The sequence below is a fragment of the Octopus bimaculoides genome, chromosome 13 (assembly GCF_046866305.1).
Source record: "Octopus bimaculoides isolate indiv1 chromosome 13, ASM4686630v1, whole genome shotgun sequence".
Lineage (NCBI taxonomy): Eukaryota > Metazoa > Mollusca > Cephalopoda > Octopoda > Octopodidae > Octopus > Octopus bimaculoides.
The window spans coordinates 1,625,239-1,637,738 of NC_142940.1; the positions used below are offsets into that span (position 1 = coordinate 1,625,239).

The window sequence follows — 12,500 nt, forward strand, 5'->3', positions numbered from 1 at the left end:
CACCTCCACCGCAATCCCCGCCATCATCATCATCATCAGCGTAGCTTATCCGCTGTGAAATCAGCTTAACCAATCCAAACGGTCACATGTTTTCATTACTTGTCTCTGCAGTTGAATGTTTGCTATTTCACTTAACTAATTATTATCAGCAAATTTATTTATTTATTCATTAGGGTTGGCTCTGCTTACATACTTAATCAATTACTCATGTTTCCTTAATTACCCCTCTCCCTCTCTTTCCCCCTCACTCTCTTCCTCCCCCCCTTTCTCTCCCTCTTTCTCTCAAAACCATTTCTCACCTTCATCTATTCAAAACTTCAATATATTCTTGTCAAATGTCTTCTCTTCATTTAACAAACATTTTCAAAGTTTGCATTTCATTGTTTCATTTTTTTTTGCTGTTTTTACTGAAAGCTTTTCTCAGCGTGGCAAATAACAACATTAGTAGTTAAACGAGAATTATTTTCTTAAATTATATTTGATATTCTAACAGTGTTGGTCTTCCATACATGGTATTCCACATCCTTGCACAATTCTCCATCCATATTATCCCATATGCTTCCACTTTTCTGCTTGATATTACCTCACATGAAGGCGGCGAGCTGGCAGAACCGTTGACACGCCGCGCAAAATACTTCGTGGCATTTCGTCCGTCCTAACATTCTGAGTTCAAATTCCACCAAGGTTGTCGTTATCTATCATCCTCTCCGGGACGATAAAACACGTACCAGTTGAACACTGGGGGTCGATGTAATGGATTTACTCACTCCCACGAAATTGCTGCCTTTATGCGATATTTTGAAATCATTATTACTCCACACAGTGTTTCTATATTTTAGTAGTTCCTAGTTTACCCAATCTCAGACGGAGAATTGGCAGAACTGTTAGAGTTTCGGGCACAATTCCTTGTGGTGTACGGTCCGACTTTCTGCATTTCGAGTTCAGGTCCCACCGATGTCAACGTTGTCGTTCATTAAATCAAGAAGTTCACTGTGTGGAAGTTACTCAAAGTTTATAGCTAAAACAATATTCATAAGAATGGAAAATATTTTTTTCCCCAGAAGACATAACTCTACACGTAAATCTGAAGCCAACAACACTGGTTCATTCAGCCAATTGTCCTCTCCGGGAGAGAAACTTGGACAATACAGGCAAGCTTTGGTGCAAAAGATAGAAGCCTTTGGGATGTGGGTCTTTCACAGATTGGGCAGAATAATCTGGAAAGACAGGGTAACAAACGCTGCTACACTGAGAGTCCCAGGATATCATTTATCGAGAATCAAGTCCACAAAGCTATCATGTTTGGGCATACAATGTACCTTGAGCCACTGACCAAGACCTTTCGGACAGGAAGTGTGGAGGGGAAGAGAGCAACAGGTCGTCAAAGACGTTTGTTGATTAACGACAGAGATTCTTCCTCTCACATCTGTTTTGGGTTTTTTTTTGCGTTCTGTGTTTAAATTCCGTCTTGGCACTGATGACCAATGTTAATCACTCGACCACAGGAGCACCCAAGCCAATCCAACCCATTGACCAGGATGACCAGCTAGAGTTACAACCAATATAGATAAACCGGAAACTGCATGTTGAGGCTTTCATCCAGCAGTAGACCGGAAACAAATGAATGGAATTGCTACAATTCTCAATAAATTCTGATGCAATTTCATGAAATAATTTCTCGCATGTATTTTTATACCCAAGCAGCAATAGAAGATCACTTTTATCCTTGAATGATGACTAACAAATGTCTGATTTTACTCAACCCACACCGCTTCTATTGTGTTGCGGTATTTGGAACCACTCTTTACGATCGGAGTTCAAATCCCACCAAAGTCAACTTAGATTTTCAAATGTAATACCAGTCTTTTGTGGAGGCGATAAAGTGGTGTAATGAATTAAATTTTGGGTTCAAATCCTGCCATAGTTTAATCTTACCATTCATTCTGCCATGTGACCGATATATTAAAGTACCAGTGGAACACTTCAGTCCGTTTAATCAACCGTGACTTTCCTTACTTTCCTCAAAATACGTTTGGCTTTCGGCCAGGGTGAAAAAAAAAAAAAATCATCATTATTAAATTCGTGACCTTGTGCCAAAGATAGAAATAATAATAATAATAATAATAATAATAATAAAAATAATGATAATAATAATAATAATAATAACAATAATAATAATAATAATAATGAAAATTAAAAAAAATTATTATTACTGTTATTGTTATCATCATCATCATCATCATCATCATCATCATCATCATCATCATCACCATTATCATTTATTATTATTATTATTGACGTTGTTGTTGTTATTGTTGTTGTTTCGGATGTTATATGGTTTTAATTATTTCTTGTTGAATAGAAAATATGTTTTGCAGGATGTGTTTCATTTCTGTGAAAATTTTGTAAAGGAAAAAAAAAAAAAAAAAATCAATCCTTTTTTTCTCTCTCTCTTTCTTTCTTCTCACAATTCTCTCTTTCACCCTCTCTCTGTTAACGTAAGTCTCTTTCTTATGCGCATACTCATGAATACATATATAGATATATGCACACGCACAGACACATACACACGCACAGACACATACACACGCACATATGTGTATCTGTATGAATGTACGTATGTACGTGCGTCTCTCTCTCTCTCTCTCTCTCTCTCTCTCTCTCTCTCTCTCTATATATATATATATATATATATATATATATATATATATATATACACACATATACGCATAATTATTAAATACCCTGATATTATTTATGGCATCTATTATGTTGTATTGCCGGCAATAACTTTATTATGTAGGTTAGCGTTCATTGAAGGTTTGTTTGTACTGACACAGTGTTACGACACATCTCAGCATTCACAAACACCCAAGCATACAGCTACGCAACCATACAATCACCCCCTACACACACCTGCACGGACTCACCTCCCTCGCCGTACAACTAACAATACCATTACCCAGTGACATCTGTATACACCCATATACCTACACATTTAGTTACGGTATTACGCTAGCATACCTGTGCACATATGCACACAGACACAGGGATACGCACAGGCACACACACACACACACACACACACACACACACACACACACACACACACACACACACACACACACACACAGAGTGATACACACACTATAGAGTGGCACAGAAATACGAGTAGAAATCTACTCAAAAGAACAAACAATAGAGAATATAAATATTAAATTCATAACACAGAAAGATGTAGCATAAATCAAACAGTTTGCAGTAATTCACTCTATCAACTTTGTATCTTTTTATCTCGAAAGGATCTGGTAACGTTGAAGTGATTTAGATACAAATCTTTATTGTTATAAAGAATATTAAACACTAATCAAATGTTTCTGTTATGTTTCAGATAACTGGAAACTGATTCTGTTTATTGTACTTCCGGTGTGTTTGGCTGTTGTGGCGTTTATTGTGGTCGCCATTTTGGTGCGGTGTCTTCGAAGACGGAAAGCGGCAAAGCAGGTCAACAAATTTTTGTTGTATGTATGTATGTATGTATGTATGTATGTATGTATGTGTGCGTGTATATACCTGTGTATGTATGTATGCGTGTATGTGCATGTGTATGTATGTATGAGTGTATATAGGTATGTATGTATGTATGTGTTTGTGTGTGCGTGCGTGTGTGTGTGTGTATGTATGAATGTATGTATGTACGCATATCTATATGCATGCTTGTATGTATGCAAGCACGTATGACTATAGTGTGAGTATGTGTGTGTATCTATGTTTATGTATGTGTGTGTGTGAATATGTGTGTATACATGTATACATGATTGTATGTATGTATGTATGCATGCATGTATGTATGTATGTATGCATGCTTGCATGCAAAAATGATTAATTACTAAGATTAATTAAACGGGGCTAATAACTGTTTTATAGTATATTTTATAGCAATAAAATACCGTATCTTAAAGGTTTGCGAAACATTCGGTGATTACTTTCACGTGTGGCATAAATTATACTGTCTGACAAGGGTCCTCTGTCTATTGAGACTAATTAAACTGATTTAATTATCGTTTTCTGGTATATTTTATTAACATAAAAGGTAATGTTGTAGTATATGTATGTATTGAACATTACTTCCGTTTTGTGCCGGAAGTTAAGTACCTTTACACGTACATATTCGAGTACTCAAGAATATTGACACACACGCGCGCACACACACACGCATGTATGCATATGTATATCTATCTATCTATCTATCTATCTATCTATCTATCTATCTATCTATCTATCTATCTATCTGTCTGTCTGTCTGTCTGTCTGTCTGTCTGTCTGTCTGTGGTTAGGAAGCAAACTCCTTACTACACAGCCACGCTTGCGCCTATATATTCAATTAGTTCTAACATCTAGAGTTGTTATAACCTCTACGTGTTGTAACTACCATGCAATTATCTACGTAGATAGCCACTATGTGTCATAACCACCATACAGCCACCTATATAAACAACTCGAACTATATCTAATTAGTTCTTCGACCACCTTAGGTTATCTTAGCCACTAACTACAACAGAGCGTTCCTCCGAAATCTGAGGTGTTTCCATCTTCTCACCGTCTATCTTTGTCGGTAATTTTATCATTGATTGCCCTTTCCATGTTTTGTATTCAATCTTATGTTTATATAAGTGAATCTAGTTGTTAAATATAGAGAGAAGAAGCAGCCAGGCCTCATCAACAGATCCAAAAAAGCATATCTAACGATGTCTGAATGAATAAACATAACATTTTTACAAATACAGTAATGTCAGACATATTGCCAAATGATTAACTGTTCAAAACTGTTTCAGGCCACCTGATAAGGTATCTACTGTGTGCTTGCTTGTGAATGCATGTGTATCTATGCATCTATGTATACATACATACACATACACAAACAAACATACATACATATATATATGTGTGTTTGTGTGTGTGTGTGTATATATATCTATTTATATCTATCTATCTATCTATCTATATATCTATCTATCTATCTATCTATCTATTTATATCTATCTATCTATCTATCTATCTATCTATCTATCTATCTATCTGTCTGTCTGTCTGTCTGTCTGTCTGTCTGTCTGTCTGTCTGCCTGTCTGTCTGCTCATAGTATATATGTTTGCGTGTACACACACATGTACAGTATATATATATATATATATATATATATATATATATATATATATATATATATATATATATATATATGATGCTCTTACAGCTGTTTCAGGGAAATAAATGATATCTCATCATCAGAGACGAGTGAAATATCACATTGCCTTGGTCTTGTTATCTTATTTTATTTAACATATACACGCTCACACACGACCTGCCTTAGACTCCTCACTCATGCTGTTATCGAACCGGGAGCCTAACAGCGGTCCTTTGGTAGCACTTACATAATCTTACCTGCCTTTTGGGTCTTCTGGACACCGGAACCTCTCATAATATATATATATATATATATATATATATATATATATATATATATATATATATATATATATATATATATATATATATATATATATACATATATATATATATATATATATGTACATATATATGCATATATATGTATATATATTACTGTTCTGTTAAAGTGGGATCAATGAAAACAAATAAGTACTCCATCCTGCGAGAGATAAATATCATTTAATGTACACAATATGTGTACAGACATCGTTTGCTTAGAACACGAGGATTGTTTGGAGACACAAGGCGTGTTATAAAAACCTGCCTAGACACGTGTCTTGACAGTAAGAAACTATTAGTAGCTCATATATATACTCTGAGAAAGAGGTAAGTGAAAGAGGGAGAGACAGAAAGAGGTAATGAATTAAAAGGAAGAAGATATAAAGTAAAAAAATAAAGAAAGAAGGCGAAGTAAAACAGCGGTAAATCTGTGCTGAAGCAGATTGAACGCGAAAGAATTGTGCTAGAATGGTTTCTGTATAAGAACAGATATCTAATACTTGGAGAAACTATTTAACTTAATAGTAGACAACAATGAACAAGGCAAAGATAAAGATGGTGGCCGCTTGTTTTATATAATGACTGCGCTGTTGATTAGAGTTACAAGGAAACTGGCGTGTGGAATTTACAAGCGCTAAAAATATATTTTATTCATTATAGGCCTTCTTTTATGCTTCGTAGTTTGGTTTTCTTTTTTCTTTTTTCTTTCCCCCTCTTTCTGAGTTTGGCTGTGTAATGTTAAGATTGTCAGGGAAATATGTAAATAGCTGACCGAATAAAAATAGCTTTAATGTGTGTGGGGTAACAATGTAGAGCTGTGTTGTCAGTCATTTCGTTCTCTGGTCGTAATTATGTCTGAAATAGGTTTCGCTTGACCATTCACTACTTATATATATATATATATATATATATATATATATATATATATATATATATATATATATATATATATATATATATATATATATATATATATATATATATATATATATATATATATGTGTATGTATGTAGAGATAGATAGATATATCACTGTTTGAATATATATGTATTTTTTATCTTTGTGTATGTCTGCGTGTGTGTGAGTGTGTGTGTGTGTGTATACATACACATGCATACACACATAAATGGTTTAGTCTGGTCTCTGAAACCGCATGGCCTATTGCTTATGGGTACTGACTGGCTTCCCGATCGGATGGTTATGTGTTCCATTCCTGAACCAGGCGGCGTGCGGTGCCCAAATCATTTCATTTCACTCTGTTTCAACCTATTTAACAGAAAATGAGCGCCAGTCTTGTCACGGCGCCACTTTATCTCCTCGCTGCAGTCAAAATGCAGGGCTTTCGGAATTTTCTATTAATAAATTGATATTCAAAAAGAGTCTATTTATAACATGGAGATTTATACACGCAGAGAACGCGTACTTGATTTTACGATGTTTCGCCTGAATTCCATTGATTCTGGTTATAATTTTATATCTCTATAAAACCTGCGATCTTCTTGTACTGGTTTCTTTAATAATATATTTTATACACTCACTGCTGAACAGACTTGTCATTGTTTCTATTCTACATACATGAGATATTTTTAGAATAACTAAATCTTAGCTAATTCACATGATGAACATAAAAATAAACATTGCATAATCATAATAAAGCAATAAAGATTACATTATAAAAACACAATCTAACACACTAAATATTACGTAATAGACCTTACGTAACACTCAATAAACATAACATGAACATTATTTAAAACATTATGCAATGAATAATACTTAAAACATGATATAGCAGTAAACATAACAAATACTACAAACCAAATATTACGTAAAAACATAATATAATTCTAAACATTACACAACAAATATAAACATGCATTATATAATAAACACTGCATAAATAAACGTAAGAATGACATTACATAATAAACATGACAAAATAAACATAACACTAAGCAAAATAAATCTTGTGTAAAAAACATTACTAAATAGAATGTCATAATAAACACAAGGTTAATATCATTGATGTAAATATATTTTTCCTTTTCAGGCACGTCGTGTGATTCCAGATTTATGGATTCACCACAGCCAGGAATTACCACTCTATGCTGTAGAATGTCCCTTGAGTGACCAGCCAAATGAACAACTTCCATCTCCAAAAGCTGGTAACCATTAAAACCTCATCTCCATCTCTTCTACAACCTTTCATCTGCTTCTTCTTTTACCAAATCTAGAATTGGCATAATCACTCTCACCAATAATCTTGTAATTAATCTTACCCTCTGCAATTTCTTCCCGGTTTAGAAATTTGCTTCGCGAATATGTAGTTTCGGGTCCAGTTCATCAGTGACACCTTGGGCAAGTGTCTTCATTCTTGTCTCCAGTGGACCAAAACGTTGTGAGTGAATTTTGGAAACTGGAAACTGTTTGGAAGCCTCTTACACAGACCGTTCCTGTTCTTGTCTAGTTGATTTAAACTCTCACCTGGTCTAACCTCACATTCCCATATGGTCCTTGGGAGTTTTAGGTGGGAAAGATTCTCTGGTGTAAATATCACAAGAGGCCTTGTTCGACGCACCGATAATTCTTCTAATCCATCGCCCTGCACTGCTATTTTATTTTACCGACCATGAAGGGATAAAAAGATAAAACTAACCCGGGTAGGATCTGAACCCAGAATTCTATCCGATGCTCTAACGACTCGGCCAATTCTCTAATGTTTAAGTATAGTCTTGATTTTAAGATTCAAACCGAGTTTTCTCAATATGGGTTTTTTAAGAAGATCGATAAGGGTTGGTTTGAATATGAATGAAGGCAAAATTCCTCTCATGATTAAAGGGTTTCTCGACTTCTACCACTTGGTTGTTATATTTATGAGAAATGAAGTCAAATTCCTCTCAGATATGTAGTTCTACTGTCTTGAAAACGAAAGAACACATTGGACGATGTGCTAGATAGCCTCTTCTCAAGTAACGATGAGACGGTCACGGCTGGAAGACACCTTGCTGGTAGACTAGGGGCTGACCAGAAACTAAGCAACAACAACAGCAGGCATATCTATTGTTGTTGTTGACTGACTTTCTCTCTTGACGATAGAAAGTCTCTCTTTCTCTTGATAATCGGATTTAATTCCGTATTTAATCTCTCTCTCTTAATAATCCGATTTAATTCTGTATATGAAAGCCGGGGCCACGTATCAGCTGTTGATATCTTGCCTGGTCCTGTCGTCTATCTCTGCTACATCTGGAAATCATATTAATTAGAAATCTCATCTTAAGTTATCCTGTTGAGGTCAACTATGCTGGCCCTCCCTCCAGGGTTGATAAAGTAAGGCTCCAGTCAAATACTCCAGTATTTCATTGGAACCTTACCGAATAATTTCCCATCATTAAATTTGCTGGTCTTGTGCCTAAATCAGAAGCCATTAATTGGAAACCTTGTCAACAATCTACATATATTTCTCAAGCCATCTTTGTCCGTCAGTGTTGATAAAAACTAAAAATTTAACGATGAGGTATAATAAAGCAGAAGCATGTCTAAAGTTATCTCCCTGTATTGCATTGCTTACATTGTCTACGCTACTCGACCAATGTTGTGTTTATAATTAATTTTTTATTAAATCTTCGAGATTGCCTCCCCTGAATTCTTGGACCTGAATTAGCCTTTCTGCTAAGATTCTCCTTCGACCCCCATCCATCCTTTATTACGGTTGTATTCGTTAGCTTCTTATATTACTCATGTTAATATCGACCTTACCCCCCCCCCACCCCCAATTACTCAAGGTGTCTACTGATTGTCCCAATTATATCACATGGCCAATGTTATAGTTTGGAGCCAGAATTTGATAAAAAAAACAACAACAACCCAACCTTCCCGTGGTAACATTATTCATTGTAGAAATGTTCTGAAAATAGCAAAGGTCATCCAGAAGAATGCATCAAATACATGATACCGTGTTTAGAATAGCTGCAGAGAGTGTTCGTGTGTGCATGCGCTGCTGGTGAGCAAGTGTGCATGCGTGTGTGCTTGTGTGTGTGTGTGTGTTTGCATGCATATATACGTATATGTATATATATGTTCAGGAATATATGTATTTGTAGAACTATGTGTTTATATATGCATACATGTATATGTGTATGTATATATATATATATATATATATATATATATATATATATATATATATATATATATATATATATATATATATATATATATATATATATATATATATATATATATGTATATCTATATATCTCTCTCTATATATATGTGCGTGTGTATGTGTGTGTAAATATGTTCATGTCTCTATGTATTTTAATGAATCCCTGTTGGCAAACATATATATATATATATATACATATATTCATACATGCATACATAGATATGTACGTACATACATACATACTTATACAACTACATATACACATATATAATTTTATACATCCATACTTTATATATGTTATTATGTAGACACACATTCGGATAGCTATCTGTCTATCTACCCAATTATCAATCTACTTCATTCTCTGTCTGTCACTCTCTCTCTCTCTCTCTCTCTCTCACACACACACACAACACTCACTATTTCTCTGTTTCCGCACACACACACACACATAGTAGCCACACACACACACACACACACACACACACACACACACACACACACACACACACACACACACACACACACACACACACACACACAGAATAGGTGGTGAGTGTACACACACACACACACAGATCTGTCTCATCTATGCATGCCACGTATAAATACTGTATTGAACGATCGCATCTGTGTGTCTGTCTGTATGTCAGTACGTATGTTTAATAATGGATGAACGTCAAGTAGATAGTTTGTGCAATGCTAGTGTATGTCGGTGTATGTGTATATGGTTGTGTGTCTATTGTTTACTGTGTATGCAAATGTGCAGGGTGTGTGCGTGAATATGTGTGAGTGTGTGAGTGTGCGCATGTTTATGAATGGGTGTATATGTGCACAAATGGATATGTATGAATACGTGTGTGTCGGGTTCTATAAACTTATATGTTTATGCATACAGATGTATCTGTGTTTCTGTGTATTTATGTATGTACGTATATTTGTCAGTGTGTATGCATTAGCATGAATATGTTAGCATAAGACCTACATTAGATATGTTTCGACCAAAGATTGACCCAGGCTAAATCCTATTTAAGTCGTTTTGTGGTTGCAGTTTATTTAAGTGCTGTGATTTCGAATTGGGTAGGGGCCGTGATCCTAGCCTTGAATGAATTTTGAAGCTAATGTTGAAGTCGTTTGGGCAATGCTGGTGGAATATTCTTCACATCATGCAAATGATGTATCACTCATGGTGGCGCTGGATAGAATAGAGTTTCAATGCTTTAAGATGGTTCCAATAATCGAGATCAGTCCTTAAATATATGATTTCTCTGCAAACTATAAATTTTCACCCAGTTTTCACCTTAATTTCCAGCTCGTAGAAAATATCAACAATCTCTTACTTTCACCATCAAACGACCATGATAATTACGATGTCTTTTTATGGAATTTTCAAGAGAAAATGTGCTTTTATGGCACCTTTCTTTGTATGTTTTTGCTTTACAAAACGCCATCTTGCCGTTAGCAACCGATTATGAGGTACGGAAAAAGAGATAAAAGTAAAAAAAAAAACCTATACCAATATTTGATTCGTACTTTATCTATCAATCCAGAAAACTCGATGGCTTTGAAATCAATCGGAACAAATATCACAAAACATTTTCATTTCCATCCGATGCTCTACCGGATCTGATAATCTGTTACCTTATACCAACGCTACTCAATTTTTACCTTCATTTCACCCATCATACAACAATGAAAATATGTCAATGATTTCTTTTGTTTATTCCACAAAATCGAGGTTGAAACAAGCGAGGAAGAGATTCTTATGAAAGTATTTATTTCAGAATCTAAACAACCATAAAGATGACCTCTCCATAATATTTCTGCATGTGATGTTTCTACTTTTTGTTACATGTGAGCGTGTATTTACTCATCTTCCGATCATTTTACAAAGGTTTGCTACCAATTACAACAGAGCGGATTTCTTCACTTCTTGTTGCTCAAATTCCTAATTGCAGTAAATTGCTGTCATTAATGGACGAGCATTCATTGTATCCTGACTTAGTTTCCCCTTATTCTCATTTGATTACTAATATCTGTTTTGCTGTATGTGTGTGTACATACATACTTACGCACATGCATACATATACATGCATTCACACACGCACACGCACCACCATCACATACACACTCATATGAGTTCACTAGAGCAAAATGTGATGGAAAATAGTATTCGAATATCAAAAAGTAAAATATTTTATCTAAGTTGAAAAGACTTCACAAACTGCTACACAGCGTTTCACGTAATTGATCATCAGAGTAATACTATATGTAGAACCCCTTGGGTCTTTCTCCATTGGCAAGAAATCTAGACATAAAACTAAATAATAACATACATACATACATACATACATACATACACACTGCTGTTTTACTCGACAAGGTCTAACTACAACGTACAGCTTCACAATAATTCAGGAGACAATAACTAACTGCATAGTAAGAGTTTTGTTCTAGTAATCCAAAGGTCCAGATTTCGGTACTGCAATAATGCTAATGATAATTTATAAGAAATATACTTTGCTAATACTTTACATGTACCACGTTCTCGCGTTGTTGTTTTTTGTGTGTTTCTTCTTTTTGGGGATTTACTGTATATATATATATAAGTAATATTTTGAAATCATTTAATACATAGGTTTCAGCTTTATGCAATAACAGGAAATGTATCCATTACGTAAACCTTCTTCAGTCAAAGCATTTCAAAATATTACCATTTGGTTTGACTTCATTATGAATATAATATATTGAATATAATATATTTACAAATTCCACCGGGGTCAGCTTTGCCTTTCATCCTTTCAGGGTCGGTTAAATAAGTACCAGTT

At 34.8% G+C, this 12,500-nt stretch overlaps 1 protein-coding gene across 2 annotated transcripts in view; it reads left to right on the forward strand.

The window, feature by feature from the left end:
• LOC106868072 (uncharacterized) overlaps positions 1 to 12,500 on the forward strand; it is a 73,461-nt gene that overhangs the window by 47,320 nt on the left and 13,641 nt on the right. For both annotated transcript variants that reach the window (XM_089361388.1, XM_089361389.1), the window contains 2 exons: positions 3,392 to 3,504; positions 7,558 to 7,672. In XM_089361388.1, coding sequence (XP_089217514.1) covers positions 3,392 to 3,504; positions 7,558 to 7,672 — 228 coding nt within the window. The remainder of the gene's footprint in view (positions 1 to 3,391; positions 3,505 to 7,557; positions 7,673 to 12,500) is intronic.